Source organism: Sycon ciliatum, chromosome 4 (genome assembly GCF_964019385.1).
Source record: "Sycon ciliatum chromosome 4, ocSycCili1.1, whole genome shotgun sequence".
Classification (NCBI taxonomy): Eukaryota; Metazoa; Porifera; class Calcarea; order Leucosolenida; family Sycettidae; genus Sycon; species Sycon ciliatum.
In genome coordinates, this window is record NC_088646.1 from 12,433,975 (window position 1) to 12,457,733 (window position 23,759).

At 47.8% G+C, this 23,759-nt stretch overlaps 1 protein-coding gene across 1 annotated transcript in view; it reads left to right on the forward strand.

Moving 5' to 3' along the window:
- The first annotated feature begins 1,811 nt into the window (after positions 1-1,811).
- Positions 1,812-23,759, forward strand: part of LOC135814534 (glutamine-rich protein 2-like) — a 26,177-nt gene continuing 4,229 nt past the window's right edge. The window contains exons 1-16 of the mRNA XM_065327661.1: positions 1,812-2,947; positions 3,350-3,433; positions 4,406-4,469; positions 5,361-5,416; positions 6,055-6,312; positions 7,011-7,116; positions 7,527-7,615; positions 8,135-8,293; positions 8,994-9,116; positions 13,483-13,557; positions 14,306-14,416; positions 14,981-15,074; positions 15,364-15,451; positions 16,448-16,507; positions 18,166-18,279; positions 18,931-19,041. Of these exons, the coding sequence (XP_065183733.1) occupies positions 2,351-2,947; positions 3,350-3,433; positions 4,406-4,469; positions 5,361-5,416; positions 6,055-6,312; positions 7,011-7,116; positions 7,527-7,615; positions 8,135-8,293; positions 8,994-9,116; positions 13,483-13,557; positions 14,306-14,416; positions 14,981-15,074; positions 15,364-15,451; positions 16,448-16,507; positions 18,166-18,279; positions 18,931-19,041 (2,189 nt within the window). The 5' untranslated portion in view covers positions 1,812-2,350. The remainder of the gene's footprint in view (positions 2,948-3,349; positions 3,434-4,405; positions 4,470-5,360; positions 5,417-6,054; positions 6,313-7,010; positions 7,117-7,526; positions 7,616-8,134; positions 8,294-8,993; positions 9,117-13,482; positions 13,558-14,305; positions 14,417-14,980; positions 15,075-15,363; positions 15,452-16,447; positions 16,508-18,165; positions 18,280-18,930; positions 19,042-23,759) is intronic.

Below are 23,759 nucleotides of genomic sequence, written 5' to 3' on the forward strand. Positions count from 1 at the left end.
ACTTGCCAACAGACCACCTGGCACTAAAACACCTATAACATTGCAACGAAAAGAGATTTTTTGATGCGGTTTTTTGCAAAAGATTTCTGAAACATGTTGGAGTAACACTAGATAGTCAGCTCGAAATGTCAGATTTTAGAGGTTAACCCCCTTTTCGCATGCTCTGGCTCAAATACAGTATTCAGCATGTTATTATTTTCAAATTGCTAGGACTTTTGCGCCTACAGTACCACACGAATCCATGTGGCAGACTGGCTGTTAACCTTCGTGCATGTGTTATCACTTTATCTTATCACGGTTACATTTACCTGTTACCTCAAAGCGCCAATCGCGCTTCTTCATTTTAGCAGTTGTTCTCGGTATAGAATACGTGTACCGGTACATGTATTGCTCTTCACGTAGTAATACGTGAAACCCAGAGTTGTGACAAAGCTTCCAATCTCTCTTGTGTAGTGCTGTTCATGTGCTCTCACTATGCAGTAGTCTTTTAAATTACTAGTAACTTTCACTCATGAGATCTGTATGATCCAAGCAGTTGTCTGGAGAAGTCTTTACTAATAATAATCTGCAACAACTACTTGGAGTCGTGTCGCAGATTTGGTTAATGAGGTTGGTCGGAGAGCGCATGTGATGGTGGGAGTTTGAATGGTGGGAGTTTGAACTCAGATCATGACAGATGAGCGGACCAAAAGATGCTGCTTACCCTCTTGACATGAATCGCTCTCGAGTCTCGACTGTTCTAATGATTGTACCAAGCAAGTCTACTCGTCTCTGTTGGCTTCAGTGACCAACCTTTAAACAACAACAACAATACCAACAACCTACGGGAATAAAGATTTCAAACCTAGCCAACTGCTTAGATAACATCTCCTACTTCTTGTATTGACTGTATGGCCTGGCCGGACTGTATGGCCTGACTGTATGGCCTGGCTGTATGGCCTGACTGTATGGCCTGGCCGGACTGTATATAATCATGTACAGCACTTCGTCTTGGAGGTGAGACATGATAATTGTGGGGAAGTGCACAGGATCTAGGAGTGTGAGCGCACCTCTTGGCACCGGAAGTACAGCTCGCTCGATTCAACTCGATTTCTTTTGAACGCCCAAAAAACGCATAGCATGTCCAGAGAGCTCATTTTGTCCATGTAAAGAAGGTGGCAATGCCTGTTCATTCTGGTCCGCCGACGTACTGCTACCATGGCTACAGACAGTGCTGCTCAATGAAATCCAGTTCCGCCACTAGGCATTGGCGGATAATGCTCGAAAAGGTGGCAGATTTTGCTCGAAAAGCAGTGAAATTGGCAGAACCATACAAACCTTATGGCGGGCAATTCCTCGAATTCTGCTCCATTTTTTTATCCACATACCAAACATGCATGAAACTTACCAGAAAAAGTACTGCCAATTTTTCTGCCGGCATTATCCGTAAAGGCCTACCCCCCCCCCCCCCCCCACACACACACACACACACTCACTTGCGCCTTGCACCATTTCGTAGCCCAGTCGCGGCCAGTGTTCAGGTCTAGGGCTGCGCAATGCCCGGCGCATACTGGAGTGACTCGACTGGAGTAAGAAAGGTAAAGTAAGTTCACACATCCACGTTACCTGTTACCACCGACTTGAATTTTATGAGAAGTACACCGACGTAACCGTCACCACTAGTACTGGCACTAGTGGAACTATGCCAGACAGTACAGTGGGCATGGGCTGCAGGATGGCACATAAAAGTCGTTACTATGGCTGTTGCCATGGGCGCTAACACATCGGTGCAAGCTGAGCGCAGGGTACAAAATCACTCATCACTCGCGTGCTCACCCCACACTCACCATGCGCTCACCGGCAGTGATCAACCGTGAGTTCTTCCATAGAATCTTGATCCAAGCGTTACTTTGGACAGGGGAGTAAAACCCGACTAGGCAAGCAAGCTAGCTGGGAAGGCCCCAGGGAGAACTGATTCACCTTGACTGCAGGCCAACAAAAATAAACATTGAGACATTGACGATGATTTGTTGCCTCCTAATCCCATTCCTGGAGATTTAGCCCACCATGCTACGTGTTGACTATGCTGTAGCTATCCCGAGCTAGTAACTAGTGATTCTAACCTTTTCAATAAGATTAGTGCAGTTTTGCAAGGATGGTGTATTTGAATTGAGCAATTTCTCTACCATCACCGAGTAGAAAGTCGAAGAGCGAGAAAGGTAAACAAACATCGTAGCGCTGAAAATAGAAAGTAATTATTGGTTGAGCTCCCTGGATTCTCGAGTCGCATCTGGAAGCTTCTGCAAGTCCTCTTGCGTCCACGGATACTAGTAAGATTTTGTTGAAAAGCTGGAGCGTTGAGTGAGTAGGAATGGCGGTGGCTCTGGACGCGCTAGTCGACTTGGCTGTCGGTACCAACCCGCAATCACAAATAAACGTGCACAATCTGAACGACTTGCTTCATTCTATGGTACGTTGGTTAGCGGCCAGCGGGCAAGGTGGTTCGTCGGAGGCAGCCGCGAAGCTTCCTCCACTGCTCGACAGCAGTGGAGCGATCCATGGACAGAGCAGCAGCGGAACTGCTTCAGCAGTTGGTGGCAGTGGTACGTCCGATGGTGCTACTGGTGAAGCCGGTATATCTGTTGGTGGAGGTAGTGGTGGAGGTAGTGATGGTGCTGGCGCAGGGCCACCATCATCATCAGCAGGCGGGGGTGCAGTAGGTCGTGAAGGTACTCCTGGTGGTGCAATAGACTCTGGTGTCAACTCACCCTGGCTGTATGCATTATCTGAAGGAGAGGTGCGTAGCATGGAAAACAAGCTAAACACACTGGAAAGTCGTCTGGACACATTGAATTCCCTAGATGAACTGCAGCGGAGGGCGGCCGATGGGGCAACTCCACTAGCCGATATGTGGAACTTCTCTACCATAACACGGCGACTGGAAGCAGCTGAAGCCGGAGTTGCTAAGGTGAGACAGACCGCTTGAACTGCATACTTGTGGAGGTTTATGTATGGTCATATACACCACCACCACCACCCACATCCCCACTAGCACTTGGCGGATATTGTCCGCAAAAATCATGTTTTCTACGGTAGTTTGGGATTATCCACTGAGGGTTCAGTCCCGAAAGGATTCCCAAATACATGTAGGTCAATCCCCAATGATATCAAAGCGATGAAGAATTCAGTACAGATTAAAACAAATAGAGTGATTGTTTTGAAACATTGGTAATCAACCGCGTAGTGCCTAGCATGCTATCAAATCTCATTGGCAAGTCTCGCCGATGTTCAGTTATACAGCAGTGTTGCGAATGCTGTTATTGCTGTGTTGTTGTGTACATGCTCCTAACGGTTGCACTGCACATGGCAGGTGTGTGCCATGATGGACGAACTAGCCAAGGAGCTCAGTTCCATGCGTCAAAGGAATACTGAATCAGACAAGAGGAGTGAAGAAGTGAGTAGTAGTCAGTGGTAATTATGTGAGGATAATTCAAGATATCGTATACTGCATAATGCCTTACATGTATGTACCCAGCACACATAAACCATTTGTGCATATTGATGTTGCACCGCTACAAGCGTTTAGCCACTAGAGCATAGCCATAGTATCAGCCACCTGCAACAGCAAGCTATGATCAAGTTGCTATGGAGGTATTGACACTATTATTCCCTGTACAATGGCGTGGGAATGGGAGCATAGATTTGTGTCATGGTTGATGAACTATCAGTCTTTTTTAGGAAATGCTGACTGGAGACCTGGAGTATAGCCCATCAAAATAAAAATGTAATCTACACATGTACATGTACAGCAGCAGCAGTACAGCAGCAGGTGGTGACTCAGTTGTGTGCATGCGCATATGTGTGTGTGTGTGTGTGAGTTGCTGCCGATGGTTCCGTAGTAAGGGTGGGCTTGCAGTTCATCGCTGCCAGCCTGCACTCCCTGAACATGCAGATACGGCATTGACGGCGTCTCTCGCTAGTTGCTGCTTCCAGCATTGTCAACGCTGCAATCGCTGCTTCAAGTCCCGGGCTGGTTTTAACCGCCATAACTGCAACCGTGGAAAACGTCTTGCTGCAGCCGATAGGGAATCACTGCCGCTGATCTGCATGCATTGCCCGAAACGTTTCCGACGACAGCAAGATTTGACGAGGCACCAGAAGTCCTGCCAATGACGGTGCACTCCAAACTCTGGCCCCCTCCGGGGGTGACATTGCCCAATGGGCAGTCATGCTATAGTAGTAGTAGTAGTAGTAGTGTGTGTGTGTGTGTGTGTGTGTGTGTGTGTGTGTGTGTGTGTGTGTGTGTGTGTGTGTGTGTGTGTGTGTGTGTGTGTGTGTGTGTGTGTGTGTGTGTGTGTGTGTGTGTGTGTGTGTGTGACTGTGTGACTGTGTGTGACTGTGTGTGTGTGTTTTGCTCTGTGCTCAGATGTCCAAGAGACTGTCAGACATGTCAGATGAACTAACACTACTCCAAGGCAGTGATAGAGCCGGTATGCTATTCTGGTCAACAACACTCACTCCCTTGGTTGAAGACCATGGTAGATTCAATACAGGAATGATGGTCAAATTTTACTTGAAATTGGCAGGGCGCTTTCTTCCGAAGCAAAGATACACACCCAATAAGGAAGGAGTATCGTGGCCTGTTGAGAATGTTACGTGTATGATGGTGGTCACAGCAAAGGAGACTGGAGTGCTGTGTTCATGAGATATTCACTACTGAATGCATGCCCGGATATGGGGACTCTGAGCGGGTGATGCGACTGTGTGCACTCAAAGGCATGCTGTGGAAGTATACAATTCTCTCCGTTGCAGTAATGTTATTGGATGAGTAAAAGTTTGAAAAACGTGTAACGCAAGTCTTCCTCTTGGCGCTCAGTCGAATAATTTTGGTGAAAAGGATCTGTGATTCAGTGTTTTCCTCCAATTACTTTCACAGTAGCTCAGTGCCTCCTCTGTGTTTCCCTGTAATTCTGCTGCTGGTTCAAAATCCAGTCTATTCACATCACCTCCAGTGTTCAAGTATGGCATCAGTCAATGATATCAACACCTAAGTGGTAGAGGTGCAACAACACATTCACCAGAAGACAACACATTCACCAGAAGACAACACATTCACCAGATGGGTGCTGTGCCCCCCCCCCCCCCCCCCCCGCTACAGTAGCAAGAACCCTACATTACCACAGTGTAATTGTTGTACAAGGTTTTGAAATCATCCTACACGGTTTACTGTGCATGCTTGTGTGTGGTATGGGGAGGGGGCTGTTAAATGTTCCTGCTCCCACCATGTTGTGCATAGCATAATGGAAATGGCGTGACCGATGAAAACAAGAGTTCCAATGAACAGACGATTTGTCTATCACTGCTTTGCTTTTCTTGTTCAGATTCAGGTGCTAGAAACAAACTGCAGGACATAGCTGATGAACTGAATGCACTCAAGGTAATTGAAAAGTAATGTGTTTGTGCGTATGTCACTGTGCATGGGAATTGATGTGGGAAAGAGAGAGAGGGAATGTGTGTGTGTGTGTGTGTGTGTGTGTGTGTGTGTGTGTGTGTGTGTGTGTGTGTGTGTGTGTAAGCGTCGTTGGAGAGATGTGGCAGCTTCAGACTGCGTGCGACCGGTATCCCGGAGGCGCAATGGTACCACCTTGCTCAGGACCGGAGGGACTGGCGCGACCTTAGCCGTCGGAAGCCACCAAGCCAGCCCCAACCAAGAGTGTTCGTCTGTGTCTGCGGCCGCGACTTTCGCCGTCCGAATGATTTACCCCGACACAAAAACTACTGCCTCGACTACTAGCTATCATCGCCTTTGGCGATGGGCTTTCCAAAGCTCCAAAGGTGTATAGGAAAGGGCAGAATAATTTGACTAGCAGCCTACAGAATGTGAAGGCGGAGTGTAAAGTCCTCTCGAATCAGGATACTTGAAAAGTTGACAGATGCCGCATTGTGCAATGTGTTGGTTTTTGCCGTTTCTGTCCATCACCCTTTAACCATCCCACATCCTTTTCTTGTGTGTGTGTGTGTGTATGTATGTATGTGTGTGCGTGCGTGCGTGCGCGCATATGTGCATGTTCACAGACTGATGTGAATGAAAACTTTGCAAAGTGTGAGGACTTGGAGGACCTAGTCACCTGGCAAGCACTGGAAGACTGCCTTAAGGCACGTATTCCCGACCCTTCTACGGAAAAACCAACACTACAGCCAACCACCCGTCAAGAACGGGTGAAAAGTGCAAAGAAGGCATCGCCATCTCATGAAGCCATGGAGGCACTGCAGCAAGTCGGCGCTCTTACCGGCAAGCATGATTCGCTTGTTGGTAATGTAACTGACTTGGAGGTAAGTTAAATGCCGTTCGGATTATCATAATCATTGTAATGCTACATGGCATGATTGGATGATGTGATTTCCCCAGTTTTGCCCCCAATTCCAATTTCCCCAGTTTTGTCCCCAATTCCATGCCTATCAGAGTAAAAAAATTAAGGAAATACCATCCTAAAATGGTGTTGATGGGTTCCTCCACAGCTGAAGAAGAACTACAAAAATCAGATTTTTGAAGTTTGGGCTATAAATTTGGAGGATTTGAAATGACGCTTTGCCTATAAATAGACATGTGTTTTTGGCAGCATATCAGTTCTAGTTTGAGGCGTTAGGCACAAGCACTGAAATGACTCGTGTTGCCCTCAGTGGCTGCAATGTGACCACACCTGACTTTGGGTAGTGGTCCTACCTCACAGAGCTACAACTGAAGAGGTCTGCTTGCAGTAATGATAAATATCACAGTGCTGTGAACAAGCTAGGGCAAGTGACAAATTATTAAAATGATATCACACGTCGAGCTTTGTGAAATCACTGCTCAAAGTGAGCCCCTTGGGTAGCTAGGCATCTTAGGCTGTACATAAGTAATGCTCTTGCACGTTAGATGCGTTTATCGTGATACCTCTGCTGCAGTTTAATGTTGCTGTACATGTAATCTTGTTTGCGCATTCTGGGATACTTTTCTGATCTGACTGAGATATTGTGTTCTGTTCTGCTAGAATGCCCTGGCTGGCAAATTGACGGCAGAGGACATAGCCAACTTAGCACCCAAGGAGCACATTGAACTTGTTGCTGACCTGCAGGCAAGAGTCCTTGCCCTGGAAGGTAACCACCGCTTACGCTTAACTGGCATTACGAGGAGTCAAGTTTGCACAACACACCACCCTTTGTTTATATTTTGTCTGTGTAGGTGTTGTAGTATCGGTCGGTCCTATAATCGGTGCATGGAGTGATTGCGCTCTGGCTGTCCTTATAGACACTGACAGATTGTCTTCCAGTTGAGGCTGAAATGTATGTAACAACATGGTCGGGGTACTGATATAACTGGTCTCATAAGACAGGTGGTCTCTTGACAAGGTGGTTGCTCCACACAGGTTCTTCTGTGCGCACATAGCCTCAACCGCAAGCCCATCATTAATAAATGAAAAGTGACCTGCACTATCCACAGGGGGTGACTGAGTACATGCATCATACCAATGCTTTGTTTTGTACTTGCTTGGTGTTCTGTGCTGCAGATCAGAAAGGAGAGTTCTCTGCTCTAAAGGAACTAGTCGACCAGATCAAGCAAACCACCGATGAAGCGTCAGCTTTAGATTCAGAGAAGGTAGGATGGTAGCCAGGGACACACGAAGCCCAGATACTGGCACACGCGCACCACTCTGCAGTGGCATTGTGTGCCTGAAGGGATGCTTGCCCGCAGGGGATGAAGCACCTGCATGCGTGGTCCATGGGTATTTCGAGCTGGCCAATTCGTAATGCGGCCATCGCTAGCTTGCGCTTAGCGATGCTATGTTGTGCTTGGCAACCACAGTGCATAATCCAGGAGCACTTGTCCGTTGGCTTATGCATTCACTCAAATACCCTATGCGTGGAAAAGAAAGTTGCTATGAATACACCAAGTTCAATGCAGGAAGTTCACAGTGGTTAGGAAAAATCTGATCAGTCAGAAAGCCTGGAATTGACAGTTCACTCTGCCTGGCCTTTTCAGCACTTTGATGATGTTGATTTGAAGCAGTAGCAAAGTTGTTCATGCTACATCATGTGAGACATGTACTGGGACTAATGCATTTCACCAGCCTCGCCTTCCTGCCGGTGCTAACATCTACATGTATTTGTATTTCAGTTGGCGAATATCTTGAACAGTCACAGTGCAAACGAGCAGCTGATCAAGGACATGGCCTCTCAGATGGGAATCCTACGCGACCAGCTCTCCGTTCTGGAGAAGACAGTGGATGCCCTGCAGAATGCGGCACTACAACAGACGGGCCCTCCACCCACTATTGTAAGTCATTCATGATGATTGTATTAAGCTGTTTACTTTGCTGTGGAAGAGCATGCATGCACCCATGCAACTGCCACAACCATGGTCATACTTCCTAGCTGTGTATGTATCCACAAGACTTTCGTGGAGAAGGAAATAGGTTGAGAATGCTGTTTTAGGGTCTGGTGATGCCACTGAACTCTGTGAGAGTGTTTATAGTGGTTCATAGCTGCTGTGTATGTGTCTATGCATACATCTGCTCATCCAGTATTCTTTCTGTTTTCTAGGACGGGCATCAATTTTGTTCATCATCCGAGTCCATACCATAACTACATGTATATGTTGAGTTAGAAACAGGACGACTGACGACACATTATCCAGACATTACAACGGGAACAGGTAGGTTGGGGGAACGACATTTATTATAGACGACGAGACAAGAGACCAAGACGAACGAAACGACTACTTGAAGTACATTGAAGAGTGAGAAAAGAGAGAAAGAGATCAAGTCTGAACGGCAAGATAAAGGGCCTGGGTAGCTATGGCAAATATGGGCGCGCAAGTAGCTACCCAGGCCAATGGAACAAAAGGAGACAAAAGGTGAGTACGCAAGTGCATGCAGGCCAGCTAGAAAAGGTACGGCCTAACATATATAACACTGTTCTATTTATTTTCTGGTGCTTGCGAATACTCTCGGCATGCTGTGTGGATTTCCTAACAGGATCCAGAGCTGATCGAAGGCTTCCGCTCACAAGTCACCGGCATGAAAGATGAGCAGCAGTTGCTACATGATGCACTGAAGGAATTACTGCGCGACGTGACTGAAAACAAGCAGCATGTTCAGGTTGGTACTGGGTCGAACTTGCATGCCAGGAGTGAATGAAAGGCAGCCACACACAGTCCATCACACCGGGTTGACAACACGGGCACACGATAATGCAGCAATGCCATGCACGCAGCTCTGTACAAGATAATGCTGCAATACCATGCACGTAGCTCTATGTTACTGCATGGAAGCATTCATCATTAAGTAAATGATAAAAGCAAACTGTCTGAATACAGCTATTGCACACCTATCCCGTGACCTGCATACCGGGCAGCCATGTTGGCTCCAACTCCGCTCCATCCCGGCATCTATGGGTCATGTGATGATGTTGGCCATGGTGGTTCCCCTGCCAACATGAATCAGTTGTAGTTCCTAAATGGACTTAAGTAGACAATCATAGAGTTCTGGCAGGACTTTATGGCTGAATCAAGGCCGAGTGCATACGGCCAAGGGCGCAGGCCAAGGCGCGTTGCGCCGAGGCCTGCGCCCGCGGCCGTGCGCACGAGGCCTTGATGAAGGCTGAAAGTCCTGCCAGAACTCTATGATCGTGTTTCAGGTTTCCACTTACATCCTTTGAGTCGCGTAGATCTAGATGGTATACTAGTATTAGTAACTATAAGCGCGATACCACAGAGGGGTGGACGGGGACGTGGTTGCTAGACCTGTTGCTTTTTTCCTTTGCACAAGAACAAGTAGGTTGGTCGGGGACGTTGTGGCTACACTATCACTCCTTTGCTGACACGCGATGATCTTATCAATTTCCGTCTACATCAGTACATGAAGGCGTCGTGCATACAGCGCTACGCGCCTTGGCCTGCGCCCGGGCCTTGGCTTAGGCCTGGCCGTAGATCTACGCTCATCGGAGTCATGGTCAGGTTTACACTTCCGTAAACTGTATATAAGCGCGACACCACCTAGGGGTGGAGGTCGGGGACGTGGCGGCCGTATCTCTTGCTTTTCTTTTCTTTCCCAAGAAGAAGTAGTTGCAGAATTGCCAAAGCTCATGCGTGCGGCCGTGCGTACGGCCGCGGGCGCAGGCCTCGGCGCTACGCGCCTTGGCCTGCGCCCTTGGCCTTGATTCATGGTCAGGTTTCACTTGCGAACTGTATATAAGCGCGATACCACCTAGGGGTGGAGGTCGGGGACGTGGTGGACGGATCTCTTGCCATTTTTTTCAAAAATTTACTTGGCCTTGATGAAGGCTCAGGTGAACGAAGTCTCTTGCTTTCCTTTTCTTTCCCAAGAAGAAGTAGTTGCAGAATTGCCAAAGCTCATGCGTACGGCCAAGGGCGCAGGCCAAGGCGCGTAGCGCCGAGGCCTGCGCCCGCGCGCGCTTGATTCATGGTCAGGTTTACACTTGCGTAAACTGTAAGCGCGATACCACCTAGGGCTGCTTTTTAATTTGGTGAAGAAGAAGAATGTTTTGAATTGTTTTCAGGTTGTAGCTGTTTACTTTCGACACTCCTTCACTGACACACGTACAAACCTGTTGTCAACATTTACCGCCATTACCTGGTGAAGAACTTGTTACCATGCTAGATCATAGAATACTGGATTGCTTACTACATGTAGCCACATTTGCTACCTTACATCACAGTACTTGTATGTAAATTCCATCAATGAACAGAACTGAGCATGACGTCATGTCTACAGGCATGCCCAATCTACATGTAGACCCGGTTTTAACCATGACTATTGTACTTTACTCCCCAGCAAAGGTCCTTCTTGACCCACGTTCTTCTTCACCTTGTCGCAGGACGGACACAACAGACACCAGCAACTTAGTTCAGTCAATGCCTTCTCTTCCAGTGTGTTTGGTGGTTTATTAATTTGTTTGACATTCCCGTGCGAATCCGGTACACTGTTGATTATGGAGCCTGCTGCAAAGAAGAGATTTTTGTCCGCCTCTGACGGTGATGTTGCGGAAATTTTGACCTCCAGGGTTCCCAAGTCCACGAAGGACACGACATCCACGTGGCTGTCTATGTTCGAAAAATGTCTCAAGGACAACAATCTGAAATGCGACCTGCGGGACTGCAGCCGGAAGGAGCTGAACAATGTGCTCTGCCGTTGTTACATTTCAATGAGACGGAAAGACGGCGGCTATTACCAAGAGCCAGGGTACCATGGTTTCCGGGCTGCCATCCAGCGGCAATTGACATGCCACGACCGACAATTCAACGTACACACTGACGTTGAGTTTCAGAAATCGAACGATGTTCTAGATGGCGTGCTGAAAAGGAACAAACGTGAAGGCCACAGCAATCCTGTCCAGCACAAAGATCCCATCACAGACATTGATATGGACAAGATATCTTACTTCTTCGACAGAAGCAAAACTGCAGAGAATCTGACCAGACATGTTTGGTTTTTCACAACACTCCATCTGGGCCTCCGTGGTCGCGAGGTGCAGCGCAAGATAACTAAGGCCGATGTTGAATTTGGCACCGATGCCCATGGCGATTTTGCTCGCCTCTCCGCGGACTTCGCTACAAAAAATTACCAAGGCGGGCACGGATCTGCTCGTCGCGACGCCGGTGCTGGAAAGATAACGGACCAAGCCCAACTGCTGTCATTGCGGATGATGATGGAACACCTACACCCGGACTGTCCTGCTCTTTTCCAAAGAGCGAAGCAGAATTATGCCACCAAAGAAAAAGTATGGTTTTGAAACTCGCCTCTCGGCAAGACTACTCTCGGTAACATGATGCCCGACATTTCCAAGGCCGCCCAATTGACACAGATATACACTAACCACTGTCTACGCGCTACCGTTGTGTCGATGTTGTCTGGTGAGGGTATTGAGCAGCGTCAAATAATGGCATTGACTGGCCACCGCAACTCCAACAGCCTGGCATCTTACACGCGGCCGACAACCGCACAAGAGAGAACTATGTCTCACATACTAGATGGGAAGAAGAGAAGCGAAGGAGCGCACAGCAGCACCGGAAAGGCCAACACCGCACAGCCTGATTCGGTGCCCTTAACTGAGGTGTTCCCTGAATTCACAGATACGGAGATCGAACTGCTGTTTAGGGACTGGGGCAACACCTCGACACCCAGTGTCACACCAGGTCACAAGGCAGCCAGCAGCAGCGGTGCAGGTCCTCTTCCTGCAACCACCAGCATTAGTGCTCCACTGCCAGCAGCCAGCAGCGTCAGTGCTCCACTGCCAGCAGCCAGCAGTGTCAGTGCTCCACTGCCAGCAGCCAGCAGCGTCAGTGCTCCACTGCCAGCAGCCAGCAGCGTCAGTGCTCCACTGCCAGCAGCCAGCAGCGGCAGTGCTCCACTGCCAACAGCCAGCAGCATCAGTGCTCCTCAACGAGTCTCGTTGCAGCCACAAGAGCCAGACAGGCAGACATGCGATGTCATCGACAGTTGGATCCAGAAAGCAACTGCAACGGAGTTGAGACAGATAGAAACTCCTCGTCCGCAACAGTTCTTCCAGGGAGCAAACTTCCAGGGAGCTAATATCACATTCAATTTTAATGTCAAATAGTTCTTCAGGCTTAAGAATCGCTGCCAAAGGTGGCACTTTCCGTAAATTGTAACCGACTTCAAGTGTGATCAGAACAATAATCGTGCAGTCGTTGCACAGTCAAAGATCGCATGTCCACAGTGGAATGTGACATGTGAACTGAGATGGCAACGGAAAACTGACGCAGACCCCTGCACTGTAGAGCTAGGCTGACAGCGTGCGGGCCTTTATCGGCTCATCAAGGCCACCGCGGGAACGTCGCTCATTGGCTACGACCATGGAAACGGCACTGTAGAAACCTGAATACAGTCGACCTACCCTTATAACGATAACCTCTATAACGATATTACCCTTATAACAATATTTTTCTGCCAAACCAAATCACTCCATTGACTTGTGTGTACAATGCCTTACCTCTATAACAATATTGCTATAACGATATTACCCCTATAACGATATAAATGGGCTGACCAATCGACATTTTCCATTTTATAACAATATCTAGCAGGGAATATGTAGAGCCCACTATCCAGGTAGGCTAAGCTTCACTTGATAAGTCGCTGGGACATGACGAAATACAATGGGGGCACCAGTGGTCACCTTGCTGTGTACATAATGTGCATGTAGGACAGTTTATTAAGCTACGAAGAGTGTAAAAAATGAACAAAATCCGTGTATTATGACGTATGTGTATGAAATGAACCGGTTACCCCTATAACAATATTACCCTTATAACAATATTTCTTGGTCTGACACAAATATCGTTATAAGGGTAGGTCGACTGTAGATGATAAATACGTCGTTGGACTACTTGGAGATTGACATTGCTTTTTAAAAGCCGCAGGCTGTAACCCTAGGTCTCAGCTAACCTCTTAGCCTCCATGCTATTGTTTGTCTGCTTTACAGCAACTCTACCAAGGAGTGGAGAGTCTAGAGGGTATGAAAGCAGACAAGGAGTTTGTTACCCTGGAAGTTGAAGAGGTATGGTGTGATTCTACCAAGATATAAATCAACGTACGGTAGGATATTGAAGGTGTTCTACAATGTGTATGGTGGATGACCGCCTAAATTGATCCTATTACTTGGCAAAACTGTTCACCTTCACACAAGCAAAGAGAAGCTGCAGCAAAGTTTTCACCTCCCTAATAGTATACTGTCAGAAGTGTGTAGAGTCATTCAAGCTCTTTTCGCCGAAACAGCATGGTGGTGGATGTGACGGTGACATATCCCGAATAGTGCGTTCCCCTTTTCACTGGCTGTGTCTATGCAATGACACATGGTACAGCACATAACGTTATACTGGTAGAGCACTGCGTGATCTGTGCATGGTAGTACATGATCAGCAGAATTAGAATCACTGCACAGAAATAGCATGCAAAAGGGAAAGTACCTGCTGGGATAAATTGTAAAATGGGCACGGTCAGTATTGCAAATGTTAGCTGATTTTACATTGCGGTAATCTTTGAAACGTCTGAGGATCATGCAGTCGACAGCGAAAGTTTATTCTTCTTTGAGCAGATTACAAGGTGTGGTGCCACTGCGTAGGACTAGGAGGCTTTTTTTGGTGTGGCGTTTCAGGTTTCGATGTCCAAATGTGTGACATATCACTACTCTTTGTGAAAACCTATTGTATTCTACTTGAAGTACCTACATATATCTGCATACACTACGAGAAGAGGAGAGAGACAACTCAGTACCTGCTCACTGTGCACCTTGTTTTGCTGAGCAGAAAGCGGATCGGCAGAGTCTGGATGACAAAGCCAGCCGTGCCTGGGTTGATAATCACATTCATCAGCTCACAGCTGAGATTCTGGAAGCAAAGGACAAGGTCTCTGGACAGGTAAGTTCAAGCTACTTGGAAGTATTTTCAATCCACGAGCATCCAGCCATGGCGCATTCCCACTGGGAACAGAATGGAACAACCTATTTGTTGGGACACCAAATTTCACGCTAAGGTGATCGATAAGCCAGCAATGAAGCATTATCGCAGTGGCAGTACCCCTGCTGTGATACCGACACCTCAGGTCAGCAGAGCCATCAATGCTTCACCATCACTGCTCAGCACGTCTTGGTGTAGCCCCTGCTCAGTACATGTAGTTGTCATGCTTGTCCCAGTCTCAGTACCATTGTCTTTCATTATTATTTTCGAGTTGGGTATGTGAACATGTTAAAACTTTTTTTTAAATACAATGAATCTCACCCCCCCCCCCCCCACACACACACACACATGTATTATAACGGCATGTGTACATTGAATCTCGCCACGGTAAAGTCGGGGAACAGTTAGTATGCTATGGGCTCGGCTTGCCTAGTGTACAGAGGTCATACGTCACCAATGACACAATGTGGTCTTATTAGATGATGGCTGAGAAACTCGTTTTTCCTCTGCGCTTTGTCACTCTAGGATGAAAAGCTTCAAGGTGCTCTGGATCGGTTGACAAATGATGTTGATGGCAAACTGGACCGATTGGAGCTGGAGCCACTCAAGGCATATCTAGGTTGGTCATACATGTACTGTCTCAAAGTAGCAGCCGAGCTAGTTGTTGTCCTGCCATCACATACTGTATGGATGAATGTGCATGGCGTTGATGCTTGACTGGGCTTGTGTATTTACTACAAGTACAATTTAGAGTCCTGGTGGTGACGGTCAATTTTTTCTTCAGACTTTTCCCGTTTGCATCTTTCCCTGAAAGGCTGAAACCCATGAATTTAATTCATGTATAACTGTACTTTGCACATACACGGTGGGTAAGAGTTTCGATCTTTTGCTCACCTTGTCCACTTTAGAAAGCAAGATTCCGAAGGGTGCCCCTGCTGTAGCTGGTGATGGCGGTAAGGGCGAGGAGGGAGACTGGGATGCAGCAGGAATGAGACGGTAAGCCGCTGATATCGTTTGGGAACTTAGCATCTGCAACCTGATGCTCCACACACCAACTAGAAGACATGCAGCGTTCTTTAGCCAGTCATCCAACGAGCATCACTGGGCCAGTGGGGCGGAATCTTCCCTTTGAGACATCACCAAACCCAAGGTTGTCTCTGTCGCATTGCCATGATCAATCAATGAACATCATTAGACAGTCTTGCATGGGCATGAGCATGCACAAACTGCGGAGCTGTGATTCTAAACCAGTGTGGCCGGAGTGTGAAACCATGGCGAAACCTGTTTGGTTTGTGATATGCAGTGCCTCCCATCGCCCTCCCCTCTTGTACTCACTCCTCAAGGCCGTCACAGACGGGGCGGCTGGGGCAGCTGAGGCCGCCCCACTTTTTCGGCCGTTTTTTTTTTTTAGCACATTACAACAAAGCGCGATGATCGCAGCTTAGCGCAAACGTGACAAATCCTTGTCCCCGGTCGTGGTTTGTTGCAGAAAAAAGTCTTTCATTGCAGTTACACTGAAATGGCACCAAATGCCTGGAAATGCTTGCAATTGGCTTCAATTTTTGAATTTTTTTTTCCCGGGGGAGGGTAATGTTTGTCCCCGATCGAAGCGTCTTCTTGGTTTGTTGCAGAATCAAAAAGATTTTCATTGTAGTTACCGTACACTGAAATGGCACCAAATGCCCGGAAATGCTTGCAATCGGCTTCAATTAAATTATATTTTTGAAATTTTTTCACGGGGGAGAACCCCCGAACCCCCCTTCCATGGCCGCCCCACCTCCAAAGTCGGTGTGACGGGCCTGCTTCTGGTCAATGACAATGTGCAGAAGAGCTATGCCAGTTCAGGAGTGCCAATGATTATGTGGAATGATTGCCAGGGCTCATACGGTTTAGTATTTCTACTCAGACATGCCACTGTCAGGTTGCATTGCAATGTTTGTGTGTATGTTTGCATGTGTGAATGCGCATGCGGGTATGTTACGTTGTGTCCAGAGCTCTGCTGAAATTCCACTGCATATCCTGTGATCGACCAGTACTTATGAAAGCTGATGGGTAAGTACAGCTGCGCCTCAAGGCCAATTTCTAACCTCGAGCATGACTAGGTCAATCGCATGGCCCGCTTAGCAGCTCAATATTGGAAGTCACAGTCTGGGGCCACTGGTCGGTTCTAACATACGGGCTTGGGGATGATAATTTCAATAATGTCAAGTATATGTTGTGCTTTGCCTACTTCCAAGCATTCAGATTATATAATTTAAGCAGTGTAATCAGGCCTTCCATCGTCGTCATGTTCCATTCTATGGAGTGAGACGGGTGCTTGTGATATGATAAGAATCTCTGCTCCGCAGTGTGAGTGGTTTAAGTCAAGCTACTCTCCAGTGTGACAAAGGAGTTGTAGCACATCCAGAACAAACAAAACAGATAAGGTGATACCAGCAATCCATGTACCAGGTGTGTCAAGAACTACCCCTTCCGCTTCCAGTACAACAATAGGGACATTAACCCTTTGTCCTTTCGCCCATACTTGAACCGTACACCTGTGTACGGTTCAACCCACGCATGTTCAAAGCGACCTGGAAGCTACGCGGATCACCCGATCCACCTGAAAATTCACGTGCACACAGCCTATGCTATGTAGAGAATGATACACGGGTCGCTGGGGCTAGTTGCCATTTGAAAAATTTCAGGAAATCAAAGTCGAAGTTTGCTTGCGCCGTAACTTCCGACATGGCAGCACGCAGGTGGCTTGATGCAGATGAAGCGCTTGTTTGAGGATAGCTGGAGTGACCCAAGCGACAATCCTATGTCCTCTGATGAAAGAAACGAACTGGACGAAGCCTTAGTTGAAGGTGTTGCTTCTGATTTTGATGACGACGCGGATTATGATGTCGTAACCGTCGACCCAACTGTCGGACATGTCGACTGCTCCGATTTGAGTGCAGGATCTGCAGAACAGCACTCGAGTGGTGAAGAGAGTGTACCACCGCCGTGTCTTACCCGTCGTGGAGCGGCAGGGACAGCTAGAGTGCCGCAGCACGTGGAGCGGGAGCGTAGTCCGATCCCAGAGAGGTCCAGATCTCCGTCACCTGCGCGCCGTCAAACTCATGGTCGACAGCCGCGCAGAGCGAGGAGAGTAGCCGCACGGGGCCGAAATGTCGAGCATGTCGCCACTGGCGCTCCTCTGGCTAATGCTCCGTGTTTGCCCAACATGCCAGGGCTGCTACTCCAGGGCATACTTGTACAAATTGCACATTATTATACATAGGAAAGAACTTGAACTTTGAAATTTTACCGATTTGGCAAAAAAATCATTTTTGATACTCTTGTTTAGCCACGCCTATCTGAGGAATTCAACCCAAACTGCATTTTTAGTTCACAAATATCATAAGCTTTCAGGAAAACATAAAGTGTACATACAAAATATCAGCTGCTTGGGTGTGGTGAGTGGATTTGTTGAAGCAGGTACCCCTCACATACATTTTGGGCAAAAGGACAAAGGGTTAAGCAACATGAAAGTTCGAAGTTTTGGTGGCGGTGATATTTTGCGAAAATATAATTCTTAGAAGAAACACGTCCCTATTATCCAGAAGTGAAGTTGATTTCAGCCTTCTCCATCATATGCACACTGTGCCGCACACTTGATCTTCGGTGTCCATGAATTCATGCTTTACTGAATTCCATCTTGTGCTGTTGATGCTGCATGTGTTTAGACCAGTGAACCCATTGCCAGTGGCCGGCAGTATGCGACCACAGAAGGTGGCATTGCGACCAGCCAACATTCAGGAGTTGGAGGCGATGAGAGAGCAGCAAAGACGATTTGTAAGGTAAGAAACACACTCACTCTTGCAATGAAACGTTTGTGAACGAGGCTACGTCGTGGTAATCAATGTCATTACACATGCAGGCAAGTAGGATGTCCCCACTCAGGAATACCAGACCAGTATGTCTTCTGCCGGTAGAATAACTTACCCAGGTCCGTTTTTAGTATTTTTTTTTAACTTTTTACATTACACTTTTGTATGTTCTTGTAGAGAATGTGTACCATGAAGTGTGTGCATTCGGAAAATGCCGAAAATATTGCTTCCATTATAAAAAAAAAAGGTTCGTGGTTGACCAATGGGAAACTTCCAACTTTTGAATGAGACCAATATGCTGGTGGAAGTGCATGATTGTATACAAGCCACTCAACATATAGCAGTGACGTCATTGATAACCGGTTAATGATCAAGTGCTACTTTGTATCTGTGCGTGCGTGCGCGTGCGCGTGTGTGTGTGTGTGTGTGTGTGTGTGTGTGTGTGTGTGTGTGTGTGTATGTGGTGGTATGTATTTCTGCGTGTGTGCATGTGTGTGTGTGTGTGTGTGTGTGTGTGTGTGTGTGTGTGTGTGTGTGTGTGTGTGTGTGTGTGTGTGTGTGTGTGTGTGTGTGTGTGTGTGTGTGTGTGTATATGTGTATGTGTTGGCCTGTGATGATCAGTGGTCTGCATAGCTATCCGGCATCATCATTCTTGCCATCCCTTCGGAGCTGCGGTGGTGGTCATACACTGACACATCCAACCAGGCGGGCCCGTCTCATTCCTCCCATCACGTAAGCTAGCCTTCGCTCTTCTTCATGAGTAATGAGTAATGCATGGCTTTAGTGACGTCTTTGGTTAGTCGGAAGTTATGGTGGTTGAACGGAGTTGAGCAAGGTGAGATTTCCCCACTGCCTAAATCATGACCTGGTTGGCGCATGGCTGCCCAGGGCACACATGAAGCTTGACAAGCTTTCAGAGCAGCACCAAGACGTCCGAGTCCTTGATTGCAGAAACTTCCTCGGTTCGTATAATTTGACGTGAGAACACTCTACTCGTGTTACTGGCTGGTGAGTATAATGATCGGCTGTAGAGCACATTCAGTGGTGGTGGGAGTATGGTAAAACATGCGTGGCCCTTTTTCTGCGAAAGTCCACTATATTCCCGAATATGTGCGAGAAGTGGTGGCGGGGCCAGGCTGCTCTGCCGACCTCAAAGGTCTCGGCGTCTACGCAGACAAAGCGCGTCATAATGCAGTAAAACCATGAGGAGGGGAGTGTAACAGGTTTAATCAAACTTGAAAAGTAAGAGGCCTGGTTGAGCGTGCCTCGACCAGTTATATGCAAAATGTGATAGTATACATGTGGCAATGGCGCCAATGAAGGTGCTAATAGACAGGCGTAAGACGCACGAGGTGCGAGGGAGTGTAAAGTTATAGAGAACAGGGGAAAACTGTTACATCATCCCCCTCCTATGGAGAGGAAGGAGCTTATAACCCAAATGCTCAAGTGGAATAGAGTACAATAAGCGCAAACACGTGCGAGACGAAAAAAGGCTTCGCACTGAAGTAACACAATAAGACGACTGAAACTCCATGCAAATAAAGTGTAATAAGCTCAACAAATGTGTAAGATGAAACTAGAAGTTCAACTGCAAAACTCAGCGGGCAGAAGCCAAGGTTTTGTACTTCTGAAGTGGAACAATGTCATTACCAGATTCATCCAACAAATAATGTTCAGGCTCCCAAGTGGCATCAGAGTAGCCTTGCCACTTGACTAGGTACTGAAGCTGATTCTGCCGGCGGCGGTGACTGAGAATGTTCTCCACCACATAGCGGGCATGACCATCAAGGTCCGTGATAGGCGGAGGCGTAGGCTGTCTCCTATTAGGAATAGCGTTCTTCTCGTAGGCACGGAGTGCCGACACATTAAATACCGGGTGACAGCGGCTGGTATGAGGCAACTTGAGCTTGTAGGCATTCGGGCCGACCACATGGGTTATAGGAAAGGGGCCAAACCACTTGGGGCGTAATTTATGGGATGGTCGGTCCCGAGCTTCAGGAGTCAGGAGGAAATCCCGGTAGACCATTACCAAATCTCCCACCTTCAGCTTTCCCTCGACCCTTGTCCGATCTGCATAGAAGGCCTGGCGAGCTTGAGCTGCCACTAGCGCATCTTGTGAGATCTTGACCGCGTCTTGTCTTGCTTGCAACCAATCAGCTGAATCTCTGCCTCCCTGAATAGGGTTGAGGAAGTCGGGTGGCGCTCTGGGATTTAGACCGTAATTTAAGAAGAACGGTGTGTTTCCTGTAGATGATTGAGTAGCGCTGTTGATAGAAAACTCACAGAGAGGTAGGAGCATATCCCAGTTATCTTGTTTATGATTTACAAAAGCCCTCAGCACATCCTCTACTATTCTGTTTACTCGTTCAGTTAGGCCATCTGTCTGAGGGTGATTGGCAGTACTAAATGCTAGTTTCGTTCCTAAGCGATCAAACAATTCCTGAAAAAATGCTGCCGTAAATCTTGGATCACGATCACATACAATACTAGAACTCAAACCATGAAGTCGAAATACATGTTGAATATACAGATCAGCACTTCCTTTAGCGTCAATAGTAGAGGAAGTAGGTGCTAAATGTACACACTTTGTCAAGCGGTCTACAAATACATATATAGCATCATGACCTGTATCGGTCCTAGGCAAACCCATGATAAAATCCATCGAGATATCCGCCCACGGCTGACTGGGCACTGGTAAATTCTGCAAGAGACCAGTTTTTAGCTGGCCGCCTTTAACTCGTTGGCAGACGTCACATGACTTGACAAACGCCTTTACATCCAGTCCCATTCTGGGCCAATAGAAATATCTAGCGAGTCTGAAATAGGTGCGATCTCGACCGGGATGCCCCGCAGTCACACAGTCATGGTATTCTTGAAGCAGGGCGAGTCGGAGTTTGCTACTCTTTGGAATGCATAACCTGTTCTGTGGTGAAGATCTGAGATAAAGATAACCGGGTGTTTCATTTAGAAGGTAACGGTCGTGCAGATTGTCATAGCTTGAATTTTTCAGTCTCCTGATAATGGGAGCAAGATCCTTGTCGCACTTGTAACCGCTGACAATTAACTGCGCTAAGTCTGGATTAATCTCTAGGGTATGCTCTATGGCATTCAACTGAATGTTAGGAGGATAGGATGACCCGCCTATTTCAGAATCACTGAACAGATCTGGACGGCGTGAAAGCGGGTCGGCAATGTTTTTCTTTCCTGGTTTGTGAAAGACCGTAAAGTCATAGTCAGCTAAAAACTCTACCCATCTTGCCTCACGCTTGGTGAGAGTCGGTTTGGTTCGTAAATAGACAACACCCATATTATCAGTCATCAGGTCAAAGTGGCGGAATAGATAGATTCTCCAGCACTTTAATGCAAATACCACAGCCAACGTTTCCCTCTCGGCCGCAGTATAGTTGCGTTCTGCAGCTGACAGTTTCCGACTACAATAGGCTACGGGATGCAAATCCATATCTTCTCCCTGCTGCAGGAGCACACCCGCCACGGCAAAGTCACTTGCGTCAGTTTCTACCGTGAAGTTTTTCTCAACATCGGCCAGTTGCAACACTGGCGCCTCGAGTAATGCTGATTTTAGAGACTCGAATGCCTTCTGTCTAGCAGCGCTCCATTCAAAGCGTGAATTTTTTCCGGTGATTTCTTCTAATGGACGAGAGATGGTCGAGTGTCGATCTATGAACCTTCGGAAATAGTTAGCAAAGCCAAGAAACTTCCTCACATCAGTTACTGACGACGGAGTTGGCCATGTTTCCACAGCACTTATCTTCTTGGGATCAGGGGAAATTGATGTGCCGTTGATTTTATGCCCCAAGAAGAGAACTTCTCTCACGCCGAATTCGCATTTAGACTGTTTACAATACAGCTCACTATTTCTAAGTGTTTCTAGAACTGTTTGAAGATGATGCTGATGATCTTCCCAGGTCTTGCTGAAAACTAGAATGTCATCCAAGAATACTACAACGAATTTTCGGAGATGCGGTTGCAGAATAGAGTTCATGAGTGACTGAAAGGTGGCCGGGGCATTAGTCAGCCCGAATCCCATGACTCTAAATTGGAAGTGGCCGAACGGCGTATTAATAGCCGTCTTAGAAACATCCGAGTCTTGAATTCTGATTTGATTGTACCCCGACCGCAAGTCCAACTTGGAGAAATATGCACTGCCCTGGATCGTGTCGAATAAGTCATCAATATTAGGAAGACAAGCTTTGTTTTTGATCGTAATTCTATTCAATTCTCGCCAATCGCACACCATTCTCAGAGTACCATCCGACTTTTTCACAAAAAACACAGGTGCACCGTATGGCGACTTACTTGGCTCAATGAATCCCTTCTCAAGTAATTCTGACAGCTGTGACTGGAGCTCGTCCATCTCTGGTTTCGGCAGGCGGTAGGCGGGTCGAGACGGTGGTCTGGCTCCATCTTCTATCTGGATTTCATGGTCGACTGGTCTCTTCGGTGGAAGCTCATTCGGCAGCTCGTCTGGAAATAAATCCTGGTACCTCTTGAGCAGGTTCTGGATGTCTTGTTGCTCTGATTCCTGGAGTTGTGGCCCGGAACGATTCTCCTCGTTTGCAGCAGTGACCCATGCAAGAAACCCCTCGGCTCCACTCCTCAGGGCATGACGAGCTTGTCGGCCACTGATAAACATGCTTTCCACAGATGGCCGGTCGGCTGTCGGCGGGTTAGCTGAAGGCAATTTGGCAACAAAGGGCTCACCGTCCAACTGAACTTCGTTCGTACGGAAGTTGATGCTGGGGTTGTTCCTTGTAAGCCACGGCTTGCCAAGAATAGCGTCGTAGCGAGTCAGGGGATACACAGTAAAGTGCTGTTCCTCACTGAAGCCCCCGACTGTCACCCTTAGCGTGCGTGTGGAAATCTGCGGGACCTCGCTGGTCGAGCCGTCCGCCAATGTTACGCTCAGCACTGCTGAGCTTGCATCCGTGTCAAGATGATGCTTTCGAACAAAACTGTCTGCAATGAAGTCATGCGTCGAACCGGAATCTATCAGCATCACTGCACGGCGACCGCCGATCTTTCCCTGTATGCGCAGTAGGTCGTGTTCAGGTTCATTGCCGACGCTGACGTTGCTGACATGACACCTTTCTGCAACGGGACAATTTCCTACAGCTATGGGTGTCTCCGGCTCCGTAGGTTCCTGGAGAGCAACGTCTTCAACCTCCAGAGCTCCGAACCGGTTAGCGACTGGTACCGGCGTGGGTGCTTGGGTCGTCGCCAGTAAGCGCACCCCCTTTCTTACTGGCGACCAGCGTTTGGGTAGCGCTGTCCACCCTCAGTACAGTCTTTAGCGAGGTGGCCTGGCTTCCTGCAAGCAAAGCAGTGTCCCATTGCTCGCAGTTGGACACGCTCTTGGTCCGTCAGCTTGCGGAGGCCCTGACCACGGAAGCTGGGCACGGAACGCGACTCTCTACTGGCTGGTGGCCCCG